This window comes from Hoplias malabaricus, chromosome X2 (assembly GCF_029633855.1).
Source record: "Hoplias malabaricus isolate fHopMal1 chromosome X2, fHopMal1.hap1, whole genome shotgun sequence".
Taxonomy (NCBI): Eukaryota; Metazoa; Chordata; class Actinopteri; order Characiformes; family Erythrinidae; genus Hoplias; species Hoplias malabaricus.
This window is the reverse complement of record NC_089819.1, coordinates 52,011,842-52,034,741: the sequence shown is the minus strand read 5'-3', so window position 1 is coordinate 52,034,741 and position 22,900 is coordinate 52,011,842. Positions and strand designations below refer to the sequence as shown.

The following is a 22,900-nucleotide window of genomic DNA, read 5'->3' as shown; positions in this document are numbered from 1 at the left end:
GTTTGAAAAACGAAGGATATCCCTGGATTAGGGAAAGCTCTCGATTCTGTCTGGAGAGACTTGATTTTATCTGATGTAGTCTGCAGGTGCTCCTCTACTACTTTTGAGCCTGTCATGTGGGAAAAATGAAGACTACACAATAAGTTTGTATAGTACACTATTTTAGACACATCTCAAAAACTGTGAAGCTACTTTAAAGTTCATGAATTTCAAAAAAATAATAAATAAATAACAAAATAAAACCAAATATATTACACTGTGAACCCCCAGCTTTTATAATCTTCATACAAGTGCTTCAAATGCATTGGGGTGCTCTGGAGCAGCTACAAATGAGCAGTAACCACAGCAATGTCTTGGCTGGGAGGGTTAGGGTTAGACTCCTATAGAGACTCCCAGGACCGGGCTGTGACTACTTTGGGGTGAACTGGAATGAAGTTTGTGATCCCAAACTAAACACTGGGACCCCACATCACTGATTCTCTAGTGGCTGAATTCCATTAAAGTTTACACACACAAACCTACGGTGAAATAGTTGTGTTAAGCTACAGCTTTAATTTCAGTGAATTCTAAACAAACTGAAAGGCAACAGCTGGTGAACAATTAACTATGTTTTTACCTGAAAGACTTAGCAATGGTAATGGATCCTTCTCACCACACACTGATCACACGCCTTTGTTAACATCATAAAAGAAAAGCTACTGCTGCCATCTGCTGTTCACAGCTGAACTCCAGCTCTTTAGTTCTACCTCAGAGGACAGGCCTCATTTGACAAACGCAATGAGGAACCGTCAAAGATGCAATGTACAAATTGTAAAATGCACATTTAAAATGCATTAATTGTGGTCATTACCATTATTTTTCTTTAAATTGATGACTCATTTTTAAAAAAACTTTTGCCATACTGCGGTATCACTTCAGTTAAATCATTTCTATTAAACATGAGAGTTTCAGTGGGTTGCTTGATTACAGCCATGTGCACCATGTACTCCAGGCCAAGAGGGGCACACTGTTTATTTGGTTAAATTTAAGCTCACATCCACTTCACGTTTTAAAGCAGAATAACTGCTGTTTTTTGTTAAGTGGCGTGAGTAAAACTTTTCCCACCGTGTCCTGTCCAGAGTGTGAAAAGAAGCTGTGCTCTAAAACGTCCAGAACACACCCATATATAGATTTGTTCATTGTAGAGGCCACATTATTTAAAAACTCAACAAAACATTCATTCATTGTCTGTAAATGCTTATTCAGTTCAGGGTCGCGGTGGGTCCAGAGCCTTCCTGGAATCATTGGGCGCAAGCTGGAAATACACCCAGGAAACCGGGGGAAACCCACGCAGACACAGGGAGAACACACCACACTCCTCACGGACAGTCACCCGGAGGAAACCCACGCAGACACAGGGAGAACACACCACACTCCTCACAGACAGTCACCCGGAGGAAACCCACGCAGACACAGAGAGAACACACCACACTCCTCACAGACAGTCACCCAGAGGAAACCCACACAGACACAGGGAGAACACACCACACTCCTCACAGACAGTCACCCGGAGGAAACCCACGCAGACACAGGGAGAACACACCACACTCCTCACAGACAGTCACCCGGAGGAAACCCACGCAGACACAGGGAGAACACACCACACTCCTCACAGACAGTCACCCGGAGGAAACCCACGCAGACACAGGGAGAACACACCACACTCCTCACAGACAGTCAGCCAGAGGAAACTCATGCAGACACAGGGAGAACACACCACACTCCTCACAGACAGTCAGCCAGAGGAAACTCATGCAGACACAGGGAGAACACACCACACAGTCAGTCACCCGGAGCGGGACTCGAACCCACCACCTCCAGGTCCCAGGAGCTGTGTGACTGCGACACTTACCTGCTGCGCCACCGTGCCTCCACTCAAAAAAACACGTCATCTAAAATCCAAACACTTGCAAACAACAAAGTTTAATTAATCGCAAGTGAAAGCCCTGGTTTATAATTCGAATTCTAATACCGACAAAACCCTGCTGTTTTCCACCGAGAGTGTGAAGGGAAAAGGAAATAGTTTCCCTTCTGTCATGCATTCATTTGAAAGTGAATACAGACTTCATCACCCTTGAATCTTCACATGGTCTTGATGAAGAACCAGATGGAGACGCTGGTTGTGGGTGTGCATGTGTGTGTACTGGAAGACATCAGGAATGACATAAACAGTGTTTCTCTTCACAGAATTCTCCATCACAATATCCTCACTTTCCAAAAGCCCAGTGAGCCCGCAACGTAAAGATTCAGGCTACACACACACACACACACACACACACACACACACACACACAAGAGAACAAAAAACAGCCAAAGCCACTTCAAACATCACACTGTTAACAGCCCTGTGTGCTGTTCTATGTTCACTCACTGTAGCCCGGACTGGGGTTTGACGCCCAGCTCAGGCAGGACACCGTCACAATAAGAGTCCTTGGCCTAGACTTTTAAAACTGAATGAATTTACAATCTGTAATGTAATTAAACTGTAGGTCTTTCTGGAGAATAGTGTTTTAAATAAAAATCGATTTCAATAACACGAGTCCAATCAACAGAAAACAAAGTTAATTACAAGAAACGAGGACGTGGCACCGTACACCACCCATAAAATACCTGATCAGTAGTTGGGGTCTGCAGCAGCAGGGCCGACACACGTCTAAACGTAAACTACCGTAGGACTAGGTCTTTTGAGACGTAATTCAGTGACACAGAAGGTTTAAGTAGAAATACGTGTCATGAAACAGTCTTCTCTTAATTTATTAAGCACAGTGAGACGTGTCCATGCTTTATATGTGTGTCCCGCTCTGAGGGCAGCCAATATTTGCCATGAAAGCAGGTCCCCAGTGAAGCAGAACCAAAATGCCTCTCACATTCCACAAGGAAATAGACACTGACACATATACTTCAGGAAGGACACGTAAATCAAAACACTAATAAAAAAAAAAGAAGGCAGGGGAAACCTGGAGGATGTAATTCAATTGTGTCCGAGTGAAGAGACAGAGATGGGTTTAATTGGCTGGAAGAGATATAGAGTGAAACTCAAGCTGCAGGAAGTAAAACCCAACGCTGCATTATTTCACCTTCCTCTTTGAAAACCAAGGAGGCTTTTTTTTAAAAAGTAAAACACTGTGGATGAAAGCAAAAATGACCTCAGAGTTTGAAACCTCACGATGGAAAGAATGCAGTTGCTCCCCTGATAGTTGAAACGGAGACAAATGCCAATGTATACATCATGTGATCTCAACATAATGCCACGCTGGCGAGTTCTTAAAAATACATTCTCGGAAATTATATACTATTGTTTTATTCCCATTCACTACGCGCAGGTTATTCCCAGGCCCCAGAGGAGATGTGATTTTGGACGTGGCTGTTAGGAGAAAATCACTAACAGACTCCTCCAGCAGTTTATTAATCTGAGGCCATGGGTGTGGAGCTGGCTGCGAGCACAAACCACTGCCAAGAAACCCAACGAGTTAAAGGATCTGGCTTCGGAATCAGACGCTCGATTCCAGCCCGTATCAGCCGCATCAGCACAGGATGAGAAACGACCGATCCGGACGGGTAATTGGTAACAGCCTCCGTGCTCCTCTAAAGCAAGGTGGGCTTTAATTAACACCAGTGCAGAGAAGATCCTTCCTGGACAAGTCTGACATATTTATTACGGGAGGTAGGAGCGCTCTGGAGCTCGTCAAACTGAACGCTATAAACACAAACGTGCAGATGTGTGTGTTACACGACACGGGCAGCAATCAGCGGAGGTTATCACAGAGCATCGGTGCAGACTGGAGCTTCCACTCACTTTCCCTTCAATCACACTCCTCTCCCAGAGCTGATGAAGACTCCCAAAGCTCCCTTAAAACGGAATTCCAACGATTTATCCACATTTGTGGGTAATTGACTCATTACGACGTGAAGTCGTTCGGTGGCATTACCATTTTAAGGCAATACTTCAGCTGAAAAAGTCAGAGCTCTCCTCTCCTGCCTACTGTTGTGGATCAGACAAGACACATTTGGTGTATTACGCAGTTGTTGTTTTTGCACAGGAGCGACTAAGCCTTGACCTCTCGGTGATCTCTGGCACAACAAAATGCTAGTGTTTTTGTGGAAAAGGGGAAATAAAAAGCCTATTTATTTCACAACTGTGTAACACAATGGGGTAGAGTTAGGGTTAGTTTGGTGTGTTCTCCCTGTGTCCGTGTGGCTTTCCTCCAGATGCTCCAGTTTCCTACTCAAAAGTGTCCATAGGTGTGAGTGTGTCACCCTGCAATGGATTGGCGCCCCCTCCGGGGTGTGCTCCCACATTGCGCCTAGTGATTCCAGCTAGGCTCTGGACCCACCGCGATGCTAACCTGGATAAGTGGTTACAGACCATTAATTAATAAATGAATTAATTAATGTAACACAATGACTGCTTCAGGAGTGTTATTAAATACCAGTGCATATAAAATCTGAACATTTGAAATGAAACCAAAACATTTTCCAAATTATCCCCACTATCCATATCACACACTGGTGAGACTGAAGCAGTTTCTATATTACCCACGCAGACACAGAGAGAACACACCGACTCCTCACAGACAGTCACCCGGAGGAAACCCACACAGACACAGGGAGAACACACCACACTCCTCACAGACAGTCACCCGGAGGAAACCCACGCAGACACAGGGAGAACACACCACACTCCTCACAGACAGTCACCTGGAGGAAACCCACGCAGACACAGGGAGAACACACCACACTCCTCACAGACAGTCACCCGGAGGAAACCCACACAGACACAGGGAGAACACACCACACTCCTCACAGACAGTCACCCGGAGGAAACCCGAGCAGACACAATGAGAACACACCAACTCCTCACAGACAGTCACCTGGAGGAAACCCACGCAGACACAGGGAGAACACACCACACTCCTCACAGACAGTCAACCGGAGGAAACCCACGCAGACACAGAGAGAACACACCGACTCCTCAGAGACAGTCACCCGGAGGAAACCCACGCAGACACAGAGAGAACACACCAACTCCTCACAGACAGTCACCCGGAGGAAACCCACACAGACACAGGGAGAACACACCACACTCCTCACAGACAGTCACCCGGAGGAAACACACACAGACACAGAGAGAACACACCAACTCCTCACAGACAGTCACCCGGAGGAAACCCACGCAGACACAGAGAGAACACACCACACTCCTCACAGACAGTCACCCGGAGGAAACCCACGCATACACAGGGAGAACACACCACACTCCTCACAGACAGTCACCCGGAGGAAACCCACGCAGACACAGGGAGAACACACCACACTCCTCACAGACAGTCACCCGGAGGAAACCCACGCAGACACAGAGAGAACACACCACACTCCTCACAGAGAGTCACCCGGAGGAAACCCACGCAGACACGGGGAGAACACTCCACACTCCTCACAGACAGTCACCCGGAGGAAACCCACGCATACACAGGGAGAACACACCACACTCCTCACAGACAGTCACCCGGAGGAAACCCACGCAGACACAGAGAGAACACACCACACTCCTCACAGAGAGTCACCCGGAGGAAACCCACGCAGACACGGGGAGAACACACTGATTCTAACTAATCTGCTTTTACTTCAGCAATTTCACATTCACTGGTCATTTTTTTGAAACCAGTGCATTGTTGCTGTCTCAGAACTCAAAATAATGTCATGTCTGTAAGACAATGTCAGCATTTTTGCATCTCTAGGTAATAGTCTTAGATAACAGTGTTAGAAACCACATGAGCAAATCTATGTACGATTACGTAACACAGAGACCCAGACTGAGGCAAGAATGTGAGGATTTAGGCCTTTGACTTGCACAGAGCTAAACCGATGCCTGTGTCTCCACGTATGGAGTCCTTTCTCCTCACAACTTTCGGGCAAAACGTCAAAAAAACTTCAATAACACTCCTCTTCCAGCGTCCTAATTAAGATTCCTGAACCCTCCTTAAAGAAATGCCCCTCTGACATTAAGAGGGTTGGAGAGATTTACTGTGAATGAAAGCTGGAGGGTTTTGTGGCCTTTGGCGTTTCTTATCTGCACGTTAAAAGCGGGAATTGTATTCGCCGTATGTCATGTCTGTCTGCTGCCATCCCATCACGCTCTACCACTCGCCACGGTAACACGATCTAAATGCAGTCCAGATGTAATTCGGTAATTGGGCCAATTCTTTCAAGCTCCAGTATCTCACACTGCATATATTAATCACTGGAGACATGTCACAGATTTCTGCACTGATAACATCACAGGCTTTAAAGATGACCGCCTCTCTACTCTAATCAAACCGAGGGGAGGGTTAACAAAACATTTTCAGAAATTAAACTTCTCTCGTGTTGTTGTTGTTGCTCTCATATGACATTCCTTTAAGTGCTTCCACATTGGCTCCTCTGGGGCTGAGATTTTTGGGAACAGAGGGTAAAAATCGACAGGTCAGATCACAGGATTACGCTGGCAATATTATTTATTTTGACTAGGTTTTTGAAAAAAAATTGTGTTGTTATTCACATTGTTCTTATTTTCTGAAACTGAAACACGGTTCACAGACCTGACACAGCTCAGAATGGGTTAATAACCTCGCCACAAGTTAATTAGGGACTTCACAGGAGGGAAAATTAAAAGGAAATATGCATTTCTGTGCAATACAGAATACACCATTTTTTTCAAAGTGTGCTTACAATAGAAGCCAATGGAGAGACAGGAAGCCACTGCCTTTGGATTCTATTGCAAGTTGTGTTTTTTAATAAACTAAGTATAAATAAAAGCATAAAATTATTACAAGTTGCCAATGATCATCCAATATTTATAGGACAGATAAACAAGTGATGACAGAGAAGTCTGTTCTTCAGCACATTAGCAGTCAGACACTTTTAAACTGTAGGTTTGTCATTATCTGAAACATTCTGTACTTAAACCCACTGAATAAACGTCTTTGTGATTCAGTTCCAGGACACACCTGTTTGGAAGATGCCATAAAAAGCGGTTCATGCTGTGTATTCCGGTCCAGGTGGTTTTCCCCTGAAACACACACTCTCTCACTCTCTCTGTTTATGCTGAGGTAGGAGCTCAGGTAGTAACGCTGGACTCAAAGCACTCCTAGTCACACCCGCCTCTGCATCAGTCTACATCTGAGAGATCGACGTCGTCATGCATTTCCTTGTATGTAGCTAGAGTGCCACCTTCAGGATTGTAGCTGCTCATACTAATAGTGAGACCATCTGCCAGCTTCTGGGCAGCCAGCTTGGCCTGCAACTCCTGAAAAACACACAAAGAAAGAAAAAAAAACCTCATATAAACACGTACATTTTAGTATATCAACAAAAGCTGGACCCTAAGTAAACCGGCCAGTGACGGCCTGCTTTGTTCACAATGAACACCTGCTGAGAAAACTGAGATGTGCAGTTGAGGGGGCGCCAGTCCTTCACAGGGCAACACACACACACACACACTTTTGAGTCACCAATCCACCTACCAACGTGTGTTTTTGGACTGTGGGAGGAAACCAGAGCATCCGGAGGAAACCCACGCAGACACAGGGAGAACACACCACACTCCTCACAGACAGTCAACTGGAGGAAACCCACGCAGACACAGGGAGAACACACCACACTCCTCACAGACAGTCACCCGGAGGAAACCCACACAGACACAGGGAGAACACACCACACTCCTCACAGACAGTCACCCGGAGGAAACCCACGCAGACACAGAGAGAACACACCAACTCCTCACAGACAGTCACCTGGAGGAAACCCACGCAGACACAGGGAGAACACACCACACTCCTCACAGACAGTCAACCGGAGGAAACCCACGCAGACACAGGGAGAACACACCACACTCCTCACAGACAGTCAACCGGAGGAAACCCACGCAGACACAGGGAGAACACACCACACTCCTCACAGACAGTCAACCGGAGGAAACCCACGCAGACACAGGGAGAACACACCACACTCCTCGCAGACAGTCACCTGGAGGAAACCCACGCAGACACAGGGAGAACACACCACACTCCTCACAGACAGTCACCCGGAGGAAACCCACACAGACACAGGGAGAACACACCACACTCCTCACAGACAGTCACCCGGAGGAAACCCACGCAGACACAGAGAGAACACACCAACTCCTCACAGACAGTCACCTGGAGGAAACCCACGCAGACACAGGGAGAACACACCACACTCCTCACAGACAGTCAACCGGAGGAAACCCACGCAGACACAGGGAGAACACACCACACTCCTCACAGACAGTCAACCGGAGGAAACCCACGCAGACACAGGGAGAACACACCACACTCCTCACAGACAGTCAACCGGAGGAAACCCACGCAGACACAGGGAGAACACACCACACTCCTCGCAGACAGTCACCTGGAGGAAACCCACGCAGACACAGGGAGAACACACCACACTCCTCACAGACAGTCACCCGGAGGAAACCCACGCAGACACAGGGAGAACACACCACACTCCTCACCTCACAGACAGTCACCCGGAGGAAACCCACGCAGACACAGGGAGAACACACCACACTCCTCACAGACAGTCAACCGGAGGAAACCCACGCAGACACAGGGAGAACACACCACACTCCTCACAGACAGTCAACTGGAGGAAACCCACGCAGACACAGGGAGAACACATCACACTCCTCACAGACAGTCACCCGGAGGAAACCCATGCAGACACAGGGAGAACACACCACACTCCTCACAGACACTCACCCGGAGGAAACCCACGCAGACACAGGGAGAACACACCACACTCCTCACAGACAGTCAACCGGAGGAAACCCACGCAGACACAGGGAGAACACACCACACTCCTCACAGACAGTCAACCGGAGGAAACCCACAATCTCCAGGCCCCTGGAGCTGTGTGACTGCGACACCTACCTGCTGCGCCACCGTGCCGCCCATATAGCAAACAGCGTATGACAAATGACTTTGATTTACCTGCTGTTTTCTAGTCTGTTCTTGCAGGAGAGTGACTGACTCCTCCAGGGAGAGAAGCTGGGCTGGACTGTGGTGCAGTGGAGGAAGTTTAGCGGCAGTGATGTCATCCAGGTGCTTTCTGTCCCTCTGTCTCCGAGCCTCAGCAGAGAGTGGAGTTGTACTTCCAGAAGACTGACCAGGCGAGGAAGAACCAGATTTTAAAGGTAGTCTGAGACAAAAGAAACACATTGTAATAACTCTAAGTGGGTAAGCGTTCCTTTTACATTGGGCATTTTAGCACTCTCCCTTTAAAGAGCATACAACTGTAAATGATGCAATGGATATAAATATATGAATATTTCAGAGGCATTTTTGCACCCTTTGTTTGTTGTGTGTGGAAAAACTGTAGTGTGTATTATATGTAAGTACTCACTGATTTGGTTTGTATCTTGCCTTTCTCACATTGGTCTCTGATTTCTCCAAGACGTCTATGTAATGGAGCTTCTTCTGAGACTGTGTGGCAGAAAAGGGATTTCTAGGAGGCGAGTTTTTGGATGGGCCGGTGTTTTCCTCTGACAGAGTGAGCCGTTTAAACACTTCAGTGAGGTCAGTGTCTCCTGCGCCGTCAGCGGTTAAAGAGGAGGCTGTCTCTCTACTGGAAGCCTCAAGAGTTTCAGTGCTTTCTTTGAGGGACCTTGGAGCCTCCAAACGGCTACTGGCTCCCACCATGTCGGATGGGTTCACACACTCTACTGACTGTTCCTTGTTTTTAAGAGTTCCTCTCTCAGAACACAATGTGTCTGAGGCCACATGCCTGCGCTGAGTAAAAGCCTGCTGGTATTTGGCCTGAAATTCTGTTCCAATCGCAGATAAACCGGCTTTCTTCTTCTCCTCTTCTTCCAAGTCTTTAAGTGCCTGGCGCACTTTCTCCACAAATTCATTAATCTTCTTGCCCTTATCAGGAAGAGTTTGAATGAACCTCCTGTGGAGACATTTTCAGGAAAAATAACATTAAATGTGATTGTAGGGAAGGTATTATCCACAACATTTTCACTTCCTACTGTGTTCTCCAGCTCTCACTTAAAGAGAACCACCACCGCCACCGCCCCCTTTAACGATGGAATATGTACATTTGTAGAAACCAGCAAATAGGAATTAGGTTTTGAAAATATCCATGACAACAAATTAGGGTTGGACAATAATTCAATATCAATATATATCGCAATATAAAATGTTCTAATAACAATGATACTTTTTTAAACACATTTTCAGATTTTCAGTGCACATCATTTACAGCATCTGTCACTGACTGACTTCATTACAAAGCGCTGCCCAGTTCACTGCCCTCAATTTAACAATGTAGTTGTTTAAGTTTGAGTGTGGGCAGCACGGTGGTGCAGCAGGTAGTGTGTCACAGTCACATAGCTCCAGGGACCTGGAGGTTGTGGGTTTGATTCCCGCTCCGGGTGACTGTCTGTGAAGAGTGTGGTGTGTTCTCCCTGTGTCTGCGTGGGTTTCCTCCGGGTGACTGTCTGTGAGGAGTGTGGTGTGTTCTCCCTGTATCTGCGTGGGTTTCCTCCAGGTGACTGTCTGTGAGGAGTGTGGTGTGCTCTCCCTGTGTCTGCGTGGGTTTCCTCCGGGTGACTGTCTGTGAGGAGTGTGGTGTGTTCTCTCTGTGACTGCGTGAGTTTCCTCCGGGTGACTGTCTGTGAGGAGTGTGGTGTGTTCTCTCTGTGTCTGCGTGGGTTTCCTCCGGGTGACTGTCTGTGAGGAGTGTGGTGTGTTCTCTCTGTGACTGCGTGAGTTTCCTCCGGGTGAATGTCTGTGAGGAGTGTGGTGTGTTCTCCCTGTGTCTGCGTGGGTTTCCTCCGGGTGACTGTCTGTGAGGAGTGTGGAGTGTTCTCCCTGTGTCTGTGTGGGTTTCCTCCCACAGTCCAAAAACACACGTTGGTAGGTGGATTGGTGACTCAAAAGTGTCCGTAGGTGTGAGTGTGTGAGTGAATGTGTGTGTGTCTGTGTTGCCCTGTGAAGGACTGGCGCCCCCTCCAGGGTGTATTCCCGCCTTGCACCCAATGATTCCAGGTAGGCTCTGGACCCACCGCGACCCTGAACTGGATAAGGGTTACAGATAATGAATGTTTGAGGGTTATGTCATGTTTCCTGTTTGTTCCAGGCTGTTTATCTGTGGCTTTTATGTTGTTTATATCGATAAGGTAATTATATCATATCAACTGAAATTTAGAAATATAAATATTGGCCATATCGTCCAGCCCTAGAACAAACCCACCCTCTACCATCAGCATTACTTTCAAGGCCACCTCCCAACGCACATGAATGTGCACTACCTGTCTACAGTTGTAGGAGTCCTCAAGAGAGCACACTGGAGAGAGGAGTACAATGTACCTTTTTTTTAATCCCTCATTCTCTTCTTCCTTTAGCTGTATTAAAGAGTAGGGGTGGGTGATATGGCCCTTAAAAATATTTTGTGCTTTAAAAAATTTGAAAAAATGGTAAATATCAAGAATATATAAGAATTTTAGAGAGAATAAAAATTAAACATAATGCTTATAACACAACAATTATTTGTTATTGTGTAAACTATTGGCTTTGACTGAGTTAATATAATGTCTTTTTATTTACAGTGCTCTCTGCTTCATTATCACTGACCTGATTATCACCACCTCTTACGTGGGCAGGTTTTCTCAGGAGTGATTCCCATTGGCTAATGAGTTTTGAGTGACAGCTCAGTGCTCCAATCAAAATACATGCACTGGATGAACTGAATGCCGTCTGGAGGACTGAGCTGTCACTCAAATTTAAAGCTGCGGTGTAACAGCAAAACCGACAGCAAGTTCAAAAGTCTGTTCAGTGAAAATCAAGCAGCAAGAAATGTAAAAACAAAGCATAGGAAATTAGAAGAAATCAACAACTTACAAAATATTTTTTTAAATGGTTAAGAAAAAAAAAATCATTAGGGATGACCATTTGCTTACGTTTAATTCTCTATTATTTTTTTTATGTAAGAAATTGAGCTTTAAATTATTTTTACAACTGACTCAATAAGATATCAGCACCGTAACGGTTATTATCGCGATAATGACTAGAGTAGATTTATCGGACAGCCCTATTATTCAGGCTGAGACCGGACGTTCACAGAGCCGTTTTAAGGCTGAGAGAGAGAGAGAGAGAGAGAGAGAGAGTAAATATATATGAGAAAATGAGGATACACTCTTACTTGTTACTGAGTAACTTCTCCTGTCTGCTGAGTGTCTCCAGGAGCTGCTCTCTGCTCCTGCTGCTCAACTCTCCCTGAAGACCCCCTAAACCCCACATCACTGCACCGGCCCGAACACATACAGCACCTTCACAAACTGTAAACTCTTCACAGCTCTAATACCACAAATATACCACAAACCCACCATCTAAAGCTCCCAAAACAGACCACCATCACAGATCAACACACACCACTCACAGCTACAGGACACAGGCACAGAGTGCTTCATTTTCAAAATAAAAGTCCAAACTCGCTCTCAACCGGATTTCAAATAAATTATTCTAAGTTAAAATACGTTTGCACATTGATTCATTCCTCTTATTTATTTTCTAATTTTTAATATATTAAATTTTATTCAAATTCTGTTCATACAAATATCTATATTTTTAAAAACCCGGGATTTATCATTAAAACATATATTTCCTGATTCGACTTCATACTTATATTCGCTGTTTAACATAATGGACAAAACAAACACGAACCTGACGCCGTATTTTCATTAATGAATATGTTTTGTAGTGTTTATGAACGTTAAAGTGAGTTTTAAGTGGAGCGTGTTAGCTAGGAACTTATTTGGGTGATAAAAACAAACCCCAAACAGCCCTCAGACGTCGTTTGCCTCCGCCCTTATCTTTCAACTTACGTTATTTTTGAAGGGTTAAAATCAGGGCTCCTTGTTTTTCACTACTGAATCTAATTTCTTGTTAAGTACAGCACAGAGTAAGATATTGATTAAATATTTAAAATGTGTATAAATCAATGACTGTTGAAAGCTAGTATTTCTAGAGTCATTGGTATTATTTAGCAGTGTATATTGTGTTGTGTTGTAATATAGCTTTGTGATATCTCTTGCTTTCCTCTAGATGGCGCTACAGTAGTTATTATAGAAGATTGTTCTTAAGAATGATCCGGTCAGAAGCTCAGACTTTTGGAATAATCTCTTTATTACTGGACTTCCCTCAGAAATACACTCTTACACTGGCAGTGTGGAGGGGTCTGGCAGTGAAAATGGTCTGGCAACACTTACACTGAAGGGGAACTCCACCAATTTTTCTAAAGTTTTGCATAATTCAGCTGTTGAAATGTAGGTGATTCCTAGGAGTTTATTGTGAAAACGTTAATGGGTGAATAAAAAAATTATTGACTTTATCTCAAAGCCACTGTAAAGCAATGTCTCAGATATCAGGGTGCGGATTCGTAACCTTTTAATTGTTTTCTCTGCAGAAGTCTCAGATATCTGGTTCCTATTAATACCATCCATTATCTGTAAGTCTTATCCAGTTCAGGGTTGCGGTGGGTCCAGAGCCTATCTGGAATCATTGGGCGCAAGGCGGGAATACACCCTGGAGGGGGCGCCAGTCCTTCACAGGGCAACACACACTCACTCACACACTCACACCTACGGACACTTTTGAGTCGCCAATCTACCTACTAACGTGTGTTTTTGGACTGTGGGAGCACCCGGAGGAAACCCACGCAGACACAGAGAGAACACACCACACTCCTAACAGACAGTCACCCGGAGGAAACCCACGCAGACACAGAGAGAACACACCACACTCCTAACAGACAGTCACCCGGAGGAAACCCACGCAGACACAGAGAGAACACACCACACTCCTCACAGACAGTCACCCGGAGGAAACCCACGCAGACACAGACAGAACACACCACACTCCTCACAGACAGTCACCCGGAGCGGGAATCGAACCCACAACCTCCAGGTCCCTGGAGCTGTGTGACACCACCTGCTGCGCCACAGTGCCGCCCCTAATAATACAATTTGGAACTATTCTCAAACAGCGTTTTACATTAAACTAGACATAATGACATTTTTTTTACATAATGACAATTTAATCAGGTAAAAATTTAAAATATTTGATGGAATTCCCCTTTAGGCACCACATCGACTCTCGCAGTGCAGTGTAAGACCCAAAGTATTAAGCACTGAATGTGTAAAACGTGAAAAGATTTTACACAAAATTATATTTCAGTAAGCTAGCCAAAATATTGTAAAGAAAGAAAAAAAAATATCTAAAACTTAAAAGGCTTTAAAACATTCCTCACTGAAAACCATACAATGAAATATATTTGTAAACAAAAGGGTGGAAAGTGCATTAAACTGGCTATTAAAATAATATAATAATTTATTCACAGATCGGGAGATAATTTATACGTTACAAAATGAACAGGAAAAATACAAACGCTTCAAAGCTTTACATCACTTCATGTACTTGACTCAATCTATATTTATTTTCGCTGTGATCTCCATTAGCTTCATGAAAGGTGTGTAGATTCTGGAGGGGCTCGTCCTGGCTCGGTTACTTAAGGTCGACAGTTCTGAGTTTGATGATGACGAAGTTGATGATGTTATTTCTTCAGCACAGGTTTCAGCTTGACAGGATTCCGTTGTGTTTTCTGTCGTACTGGTTGCAATTTCCCGTGTCTGTGAAGAGAGATAGCTGCTGTACTGTAGAGGCGTGTATCGCAGTAGACTGTAGTCAAGTCTGCTTGGGAGTCTCGGGGTTGGTGGAGCTGGTCTTGTCAGGATTGGAGCCTCAGAGACCCGAGGGTCCGTTTGGCTGTAAAGGAAAACACATATGAAAGGTAATTCTGAAGCTGCTGGGACTGTTCCATCCATCCATCCATTATCTGTAACCGCTTATCCAATTTAGGGTCGCGGGGGGTCCAGAGCCTACCTGGAATCATTGGGCGCAAGGCGGGAATACACCCTGGAGGGGACGCCAGTCCTTCACAGGGCAACACAGACACACACACACATTCACTCACACCTACGGACACTTTCGAGTCGCCAATCCACCTGCAACGTGTGTTTTTGGACTGTGGGAGGAAACCGGAGCACCCGGAGGAAACCCACGCGGACACGGGGAGAACACACCAACTCCTCACAGGTAGTGTCGCAGTCACACAGCTCCAGGGGCCTGGAGGTTGTGGGTGCTGGGACTGTTGTGGACATTAAATGATATGCCCACTCTCTCCATATCTGAGAGAAACTAAAGCAGTGGGGTATGATAGTTCTCTGTGGATAAGGTGATGGAGCAGTAATTACCTGATGGGGAAGTCACAGCCAACTCCGATGTCTCTGGTGAGGGGCTTTTTCTCTTTTGCGCTCTGTACAGACATAAAATACTTCAGCTTGTCTTCTAACTCATTATTCTAGGAGAAGGAGCAGACCACAGCAGTCAGATGAGAGTCAGACCGGAATCCACACGATCAGAGACAGAAACAATCAGACAAGCTCACAGGACTTGTCCATACACTGAATAAATGTTGCTTTAAAAATGTACTTGGTTCAAATGTGCATTGGTTCCACATTAATGAAGTATAGCAGTCACACAGCTCCAGGGACCTGGAGGTTGTGGGTTCGATTCCCGCTCCGGGTGACTGTCTGTGAGGAGTGTGGTGTGTTCTCCCTGTGTCTGCGTGGGTTTCCTCCGGGTGACTGTCTGTGAGGAGCGTGGTGTGTTCTCTCTGTGTCTGCGTGGGTTTCCTCCGGGTGAATGTCTGTGAGGTGTGTGGTGTGTTCTCCCTGTGTCTGCGTGGGTATCCTCCGGGTGACTGTCTGTGAGGAGTGTGGTGTGTTCTCCCTGTGTCTGCGTGGGTTTCCTCCGGGTGACTGTCTGTGAGGAGCGTGGTGTGTTCTCTCTGTGTCTGCGTGGGTTTCCTCCGGGTGAATGTCTGTGAGGTGTGTGGTGTGTTCTCCCTGTGTCTGCGTGGGTATCCTCCGGGTGACTGTCTGTGAGGAGTGTGGTGTGTTCTCCCTGTGTCTGCGTGGGTTTCCTCCGGGTGACTGTCTGTGAGGAGCGTGGTGTGTTCTCTCTGTGTCTGCGTGGGTTTCCTCCGGGTGAATGTCTGTGAGGTGTGTGGTGTGTTCTCCCTGTGTCTCCGTGGGTATCCTCCGGGTGACTGTCTGTGAGGAGTGTGGTGTGTTCTCCCTGTGTCTGCGTGGGTATCCTCCGGGTGACTGTCTGTGAGGAGTGTGGTGTGTTCTCCCTGTGTCTGCGTGGGTTTCCTCCGGGTGACTGTCTGTGAGGAGCGTGGTGTGTTCTCTCTGTGTCTGCGTGGGTTTCCTCCGGGTGAATGTCTGTGAGGTGTGTGGTGTGTTCTCCCTGTGTCTGCGTGGGTATCCTCCGGGTGACTGTCTGTGAGGAGTGTGGTGTGTTCTCCCTGTGTCTGCGTGGGTTTCCTCCGGGTGACTGTCTGTGAGGAGCGTGGTGTGTTCTCTCTGTGTCTGCGTGGGTTTCCTCCGGGTGAATGTCTGTGAGGTGTGTGGTGTGTTCTCTCTGTGTCTGCGTGGGTATCCTCCGGGTGAATGTCTGTGAGGAGTGTGGTGTGTTCTCCCTGTGTCTGCGTGGGTTTCCTCCGGGTGACTGTCTGTGAGGAGCGTGGTGTGTTCTCTCTGTGTCTGCGTGGGTATCCTCCGGGTGCCTGTCTGTGAGGAGTGTGGTGTGTTCTCCCTGTGTCTGCGTGGGTTTCCTCCGGGTGACTGTCTGTGAGGAGTGTGGTGTGTTCTCCCTGTGTCTCCGTGGGTTTCCTCCGGGTGAATGTCTGTGAGGTGTGTGGTGTGTTCTCTCTGTGTCTGCGTGGGTATCCTCCGGGTGAATGTCTGTGAGGTGTGTGGTGTGTTCTCTCTTTGTCTGTGTGGGTTTCTTCCGGGTGAATGTCTGTGAGGTGTGTGGTGTGTTCTCCCTGTGTCTCCGTGGGTATCCTCCGGGTGACTGTCTGTGAGGAGTGTGGTGTGTTCTCCCTGTGTCTGCGTGGGTTTCCTCCGGGTGACTGTCTGTGAGGAGTGTGGTGTGTTCTCCCTGTGTCTCCGTGGGTTTCCTCCGGGTGAATGTCTGTGAGGTGTGTGGTGTGTTCTCTCTGTGTCTGCGTGGGTATCCTCCGGGTGAATGTCTGTGAGGAGTGTGGTGTGTTCTCCCTGTGTCCTTGTGGGTTTCCTCCGGGTGACTGTCTGTGAGGAGTGTGGTGTGTTCTCTCTGTGTCTGCGTGGGTTTCCTCCGGGTGAATGTCTGTGAGGTGTGTGGTGTGTTCTCCCTGTGTCGGCGTGGGTATCCTCCGGGTGCTCCGGTTTCCTCCCACAGTCCAAAAACACATGTTGGTAGGTGGATTGGCGACTCAAAAGTGTCTGTAGGTGTGAGTGTGTGAGTGTATGTGTGTGTGTCTGTGTTGCCCTGTGAAGGACTGGTGCCCCCTCCAGGGTGTATTCCCGCCTTGCGCCCAATGATTCCAGGTAGGCTCTGGACCCACCGCGACCGTGAACTGGATAAGCGTTACAGACAATGATTGAATGAATAAAATGAATGTTGATTACATTTTTTTCATTAATGTGGAACTTACGGACACATTTAATCAAGTAAATTCAAAGTAACACTGTTTTTCAGAGTAAAAGCTTTTTCATGCCAAACGTATAATGCTGTTCTTTGCTGTGAAGCTGGTTTGTTGGTCATGTGACTAGACGACTAGGGGTGGCACGATATGTTAAATATATAATATCATGATCATTCAAGACACCTTAGCTATAAATAACTTGCTTCACAGTATGTAGTTGGTTTGAAGTGTGATATGTTAATATTGTTATAAGGCCCCAGTGATGATCCCTTTCCAGCTTTAAACATGATTTAATCAGCTGTCGTGTAATGAAATATACACTTGGTCCGTATGGTATCCGTGATATGCATTTGAGATGATTTAGAGGGGCGTAATCATTAAAAAGCTACCGCGTTTTTCTGATTTATTTGGGAACTCACACAAGCCTCACTAGTCCTTAATGTTGTCAAACTTCACAGTACAAAACACTTTGTTTGGCATGTTTCTCTCAGAGTGCAGTGTTGGGAAATGATAGTAAAAGCAAATGAAACCCGGAAACAGCAGCAGGCAGAATAGTGTTGGGCTCCAGAAGGCTCCAGTCATCCTCCGTCCAGTGGCATTCTCTGCATGTTCGGATGATTCAAGGCAGGTGGGAGTCTAAAGAAAAACATGCAACCTTTTCCCACTGTGTTTACCTCACACTCCACTATTGCAATCCTGTCCAGCAGCTCTGATATGTACATGTCCTTCTGGGCTACACTGGCCCTCAGAGATTCCACCTTAAAAAGAGAAGAAAATACACTCAATAAACTAATGAATACACAGAGTGAATCATTTTAGCACGAGCTATATCGATATCTGTGTGACGTATATTATCTCACCTCCTCTATCATGCCCTTCACCTTCCTCTGCTGGCAGAACACCATGTCGTTCAGGTGTTTTATTCTCTCTTTCAGTTCTGATGCCTCTTTCTGTAGCTGAACCTGCTCGGACCTGCAGTGAAACACCCTGTCATCAGAAGCATGTTTTTTTTGGTGCATATCTAGCAAATGACATTAAAACTGTAGGACATGAGCCATTTAAACACCACATGTCTAATGAAGACCACTGCTTACTTTTTAACAATGCCTGAGTCTACTTGGTCTTCATTTAAGGTCCGCAGACGCTTTTCACAGTCGCACAGTTTCTCTGTGAGCTGACTCTTCTCCTGGAATACAAAAACAAAAACAAGAATGCAAGATATAAAATGTTTTCTATCGAGTGGAAGGCAATTTAGGCTACAGTCTTAAGCAGTGGTAAAAATCAGGATACAATCAGGGCTGCTCTGTTTATTATGCTTCATTTTAACATATTTTCTTAACTTGTTACATTTAGTATTATCTTTTAACAGTTGCAGTTAAATCATCCTACCAGCAGAGGCAGCTCAAATCAATCATTCATTCATTCATTCATTATCTGTAACCCTTATCCAGTTCAAGGTCGCGGTGGGTCCAGAGCCTACCTGGAATCACTGGGCGCAAGGTGGGAACACACCCTGGAGGGGGCGCCAGTCCTTCACAGGGCAACACACACACATTCACTCACACACTCACACCTACGGACACTTTTTGAGTTGCCAATCCACCTACCAACGTGTGTTTTTGGACTGTGGGAGGAACCCGGAGCACCCAGAGGAAACCCACGCAGACACAGGGAGAACACACCACACTCCTCACAGACAGTCACCCGGAGGAAACCCACGCAGACACAGGGAGAACACACCACACTCCTCACAGACAGTCACCCGGAGGAAACCCACGCAGACACAGGGAGAACACACCACACTCCTCACAGACAGTCACCCGGAGGAAACCCATGCAGACACAAGGAGAACACACCACATTCCTCACAGACAGTCAACCGGAGGAAACCCACATAGACACAGGGAGAACACACCACACTCCTCACAGACAGTCACCCGGTGTGGGAATCGAACCCACAACCTCCAGGTCCCTGGAGCTGTGTGACTGCGACACTTACCTGCTGCACCACCATTCCGCCCTCAGCTAATATATGAAGATAAGTGTAAGCAGGAGGGGTAAAAGGTGCATAAACTTACTTTTACTGCCCTTCATTTTCAAATAAATGCCCACAAACTTTTGACCAGAGTGTATTTCAGTTTCAGCAGTTGTAATAAAAGTGTCATGACTGTAGGGGGCGCTATTGGACCCTCTGTTCTCCCACTTCCTGCTCTGCTACAAACATGTGATGTAGAGGCCACTACTTAAGACTACAGACCTGAGCCATACAGTCCAGCAGCCGCTCCACTTCAATGATCCTCTGATCTCTCTGAGCAATCTCCTGCTCCAAGTGCTTCACCTTCTCCTCCGCCTCCTCCAGACGCCTCATATACTCCTCCAGCTGGGCCTGGGAGAGGTCAGAACACACAGCGGCCACATTCAACACATCCTACATCTGTGTACGCTTCTAAAAAACGAGGAGTTGAACCCTCTGTTCCATAATGATCTTCACTTTCAGTTTGAGCTTTTGGTGACACTCCCTTTTTTCAAAACGTCTCAAATGTCTGTTTACTTTAAAGTGCCACTAGAGGGAGCTGCAGTCAAACAAAGCAGGGATTCTCAACATCTAAGCTATGGACCATGAAATGGACCTGGTGGTCCTCAGGCCAGTACTGATCCGTGACAAACGGTCCACGGTGGGTTTGTCAATGCCACTTTGTAATAAAAATAGCAAGTCTTTACAGTACAAATGGCTATACAGAGTATGACAGAGTTTACGACTGTAGGAAATAGTAATTCAAGCCCTGCTGCAGCAATGCAATCCAACCCCAGTCCAGTCTTTGTCTTCTTTTGGGCCTTCAGGTGTGTCATTTTCCTTTTCAGTTTATGAGCATATGTAATGGCTCAATGTTATAGCAGTGGTGGCCCTGTTTTATCTGGCTCTCTGAGTATTTACAAAATTGTCCTAAAACCGCATTCATTTCACCTTTCTTCTGCATTATCTTGCATTCCACTAGGTGGCGCCACCTCTCTGCCCGCCTGTTAAATCCCAGTGTGGCCCTTGAACATCCCTGTGTTAAAGTGTGTACCTGTAGAGCTTGAATCTCTTCTCTGTGCCTCCTCTGCTGTTCCTGCAGTTTCTCCTCATACTGCTTCTGCAGTTTAACATTCATCTCCTTCACAGCTTGGGCACTGGCCTCCTGAGATGACTCCAACTACACACACACACACACACACACACACAGTCCATTTTTAAAGAGTGTATCTAAGTCTTTGTAGAGATTAATAAATATCACAGAACTGTGTTATGGTGGCTTTAACTGTGTATTATAATATTATATGAACCAAGCAGAAACATACTGGTGTATAAAAGAGTATGGTATGTGTGTCTGGGTTTGTAGGTGTGTGTATGTGTGTGTGTGGTACCTGTTGTTTTAGCGCCTGGTTTTCGGCTTGAGCTGCAGCCAGCTGTCTCTCTCTTTCTCTCAGTCTTTCCTCTGTTTTCTCGAAGGAGCTGCGAAGAGTCTTCATCTCATCTCTGTTCACCACCCGACCATTACAGCTGTCCAGCAGGGCTTTCTACAACACACACACATATACACACGCACACACACACACTCAGTAACACAGCACAGACATCTGAAGCCTGGAGTTTAACCCCTTCAAGTCCTAATTACTCAGTTATTAATCTTGATAAACATAGATGATCTGCCAAGAAATCGATCATAACCTTATAACCAAGAAATATCATAACCACATACAGGGGTTGGACAATGAAACTGAAACACCTGGTTTTAGACCACAGTAATTTATTAGTACGGTGTAGGGCCTCCTTTTACGGCCGATACAGTGTCAGTTGGTCTTGGGAATGACATACACAAGTCCTGCACAGTGGTCAGAGGGATTTGAAGCCATTCTTCTTGCAGGATAGTGGCCAGGTCTCTACGTGATGCTGGTGGAGGAAAACGTTTCCTGACTCGCTCCTCCAAAACACCCCAAAGTGGCTCAATAATATTTAGATCTGGTGACTGTGCAGGCCATGGGAGATGTTCAACTTCACTTTCATGTTCATCAAACCAGTCCTTCACCAGTCTTGCTGTGTGTATTGGTGCGTTGTCGTCCTGATACACGGCACCGCCTTCAGGACACAATGTTTGAACCATTGGATGCACGTGGTCTTACTGGTGCAATGTGGAATTAATGAAGATTGGCCACCAGGCTGCTCCAGTTTAGCCATGAAACCTCCCTCACTACAATGACAGGTGTTTCAGTTTCATTGTCCGACCCCTGTATGTCGTCTATTTATAATCATTATCAGTATGATGCATAGCTAAAGCATGCCACTCTGCTGCCTAAAATGTATCTGTACTTTGTGCTTGAAGCCAATGCACTGATTTGGACATGCATTCTCGGGGTCATAAGTGTTAACTGTCCTCATAGCACCAGGTCAAAATTAAAGAAGCAAAACATGTCTCGAGTATTGACTGTATTTAATAGGGAGCTACAGTTGGTACAAGACCACATTTAAGGCTTGTTATACTGCATTTATTAATACATATATTGCATTATTGACCTGAATGTGCCTGTATAGGGGCTATAAAGGAAGTACATGCTCCTCTATGACTTTTGTGTGACTGGGAATATCAATGGGAAGCTGATGAAATAAAAATTTAAAAATATATTAATAATATAACGCACTGTCTAACTCTAGTCCAGAGGATGTACTGTGTGCTGGCTTGTGTTGTACTGGTTCGGACGGTGTACCTGAAGGTCGAGGTTGGCTGTTATGAGAGAGCTGTTCATCTGATCAAAACTCTCCATGGCCTGTCTTCCTGTTTTCACCTCCGCCTCCAGATATTGCCTCTGAGAGTTCGCCAGCTGCAATGTGCAGAGATATAGGTTTTGTGTTAGAGAATGCATCGCAACTCTAGCCTGATTTCAGCAGTGAAATGCCCTCAAATAAATTGTGCCATGGATCATACAAGAGAATACAAACAGGACATGTACACACAGACAAAATGTTAGTCAAAACAGTTTCATTTCATTCATTCATTCATTCAATATCTGTAACCCTTATCCAGTTCAGGGTCGTGGTGGGTCCAGAGCCTACCTGGAATCATTGGGCGCAAGGTGGGAGGGGGCGCCAGTCCTTCTCAGGGCAACACACACACCACACATTCACACACACACTCACACCTACGGACACTTTCGAGTCGCCAATCCACCTACCAACGTGTGTTTTTGGACTGTGCGAGGAAACCGGAGCACCTGGAGGAAACCCACGC

The 22,900-nt window shown here is 46.2% G+C and overlaps 2 protein-coding genes across 4 annotated transcripts in view; both read right to left on the bottom strand.

Moving 5' to 3' along the window:
• Positions 1-6,527: 6,527 nt before the first annotated feature.
• LOC136677080 (DNA-directed RNA polymerase II subunit GRINL1A-like) lies at positions 6,528-12,505 on the bottom strand. Its single transcript, XM_066654474.1, has 4 exons — positions 12,247-12,505; positions 9,445-9,993; positions 9,033-9,240; positions 6,528-7,324 (listed from the first exon to the last, which is right to left on the bottom strand). The coding sequence occupies exons 1-4, from the start codon at positions 12,342-12,344 to the stop codon at positions 7,187-7,189; spliced, it is 993 nt and encodes a 330-aa protein (XP_066510571.1). The 5' UTR covers positions 12,345-12,505; the 3' UTR covers positions 6,528-7,186.
• Positions 12,506-13,228: 723 nt separating this feature from the next.
• Positions 13,229-22,900, bottom strand: part of LOC136677079 (myocardial zonula adherens protein-like) — a 27,572-nt gene continuing 17,900 nt past the window's right edge. For 2 of the 3 annotated variants that reach the window (XM_066654471.1, XM_066654473.1), the window contains 9 exons: positions 22,380-22,493; positions 21,042-21,194; positions 20,705-20,830; positions 19,894-20,022; positions 18,732-18,823; positions 18,498-18,609; positions 18,312-18,395; positions 15,356-15,462; positions 13,229-14,867 (listed from right to left, as the gene is read on the bottom strand). In XM_066654471.1, the coding sequence (XP_066510568.1) occupies positions 14,525-14,867; positions 15,356-15,462; positions 18,312-18,395; positions 18,498-18,609; positions 18,732-18,823; positions 19,894-20,022; positions 20,705-20,830; positions 21,042-21,194; positions 22,380-22,493 (1,260 nt within the window). In that variant the 3' untranslated portion in view covers positions 13,229-14,524. The remainder of the gene's footprint in view (positions 14,868-15,355; positions 15,463-18,311; positions 18,396-18,497; positions 18,610-18,731; positions 18,824-19,893; positions 20,023-20,704; positions 20,831-21,041; positions 21,195-22,379; positions 22,494-22,900) is intronic. The other variant, XM_066654472.1, reaches the window with a different exon arrangement.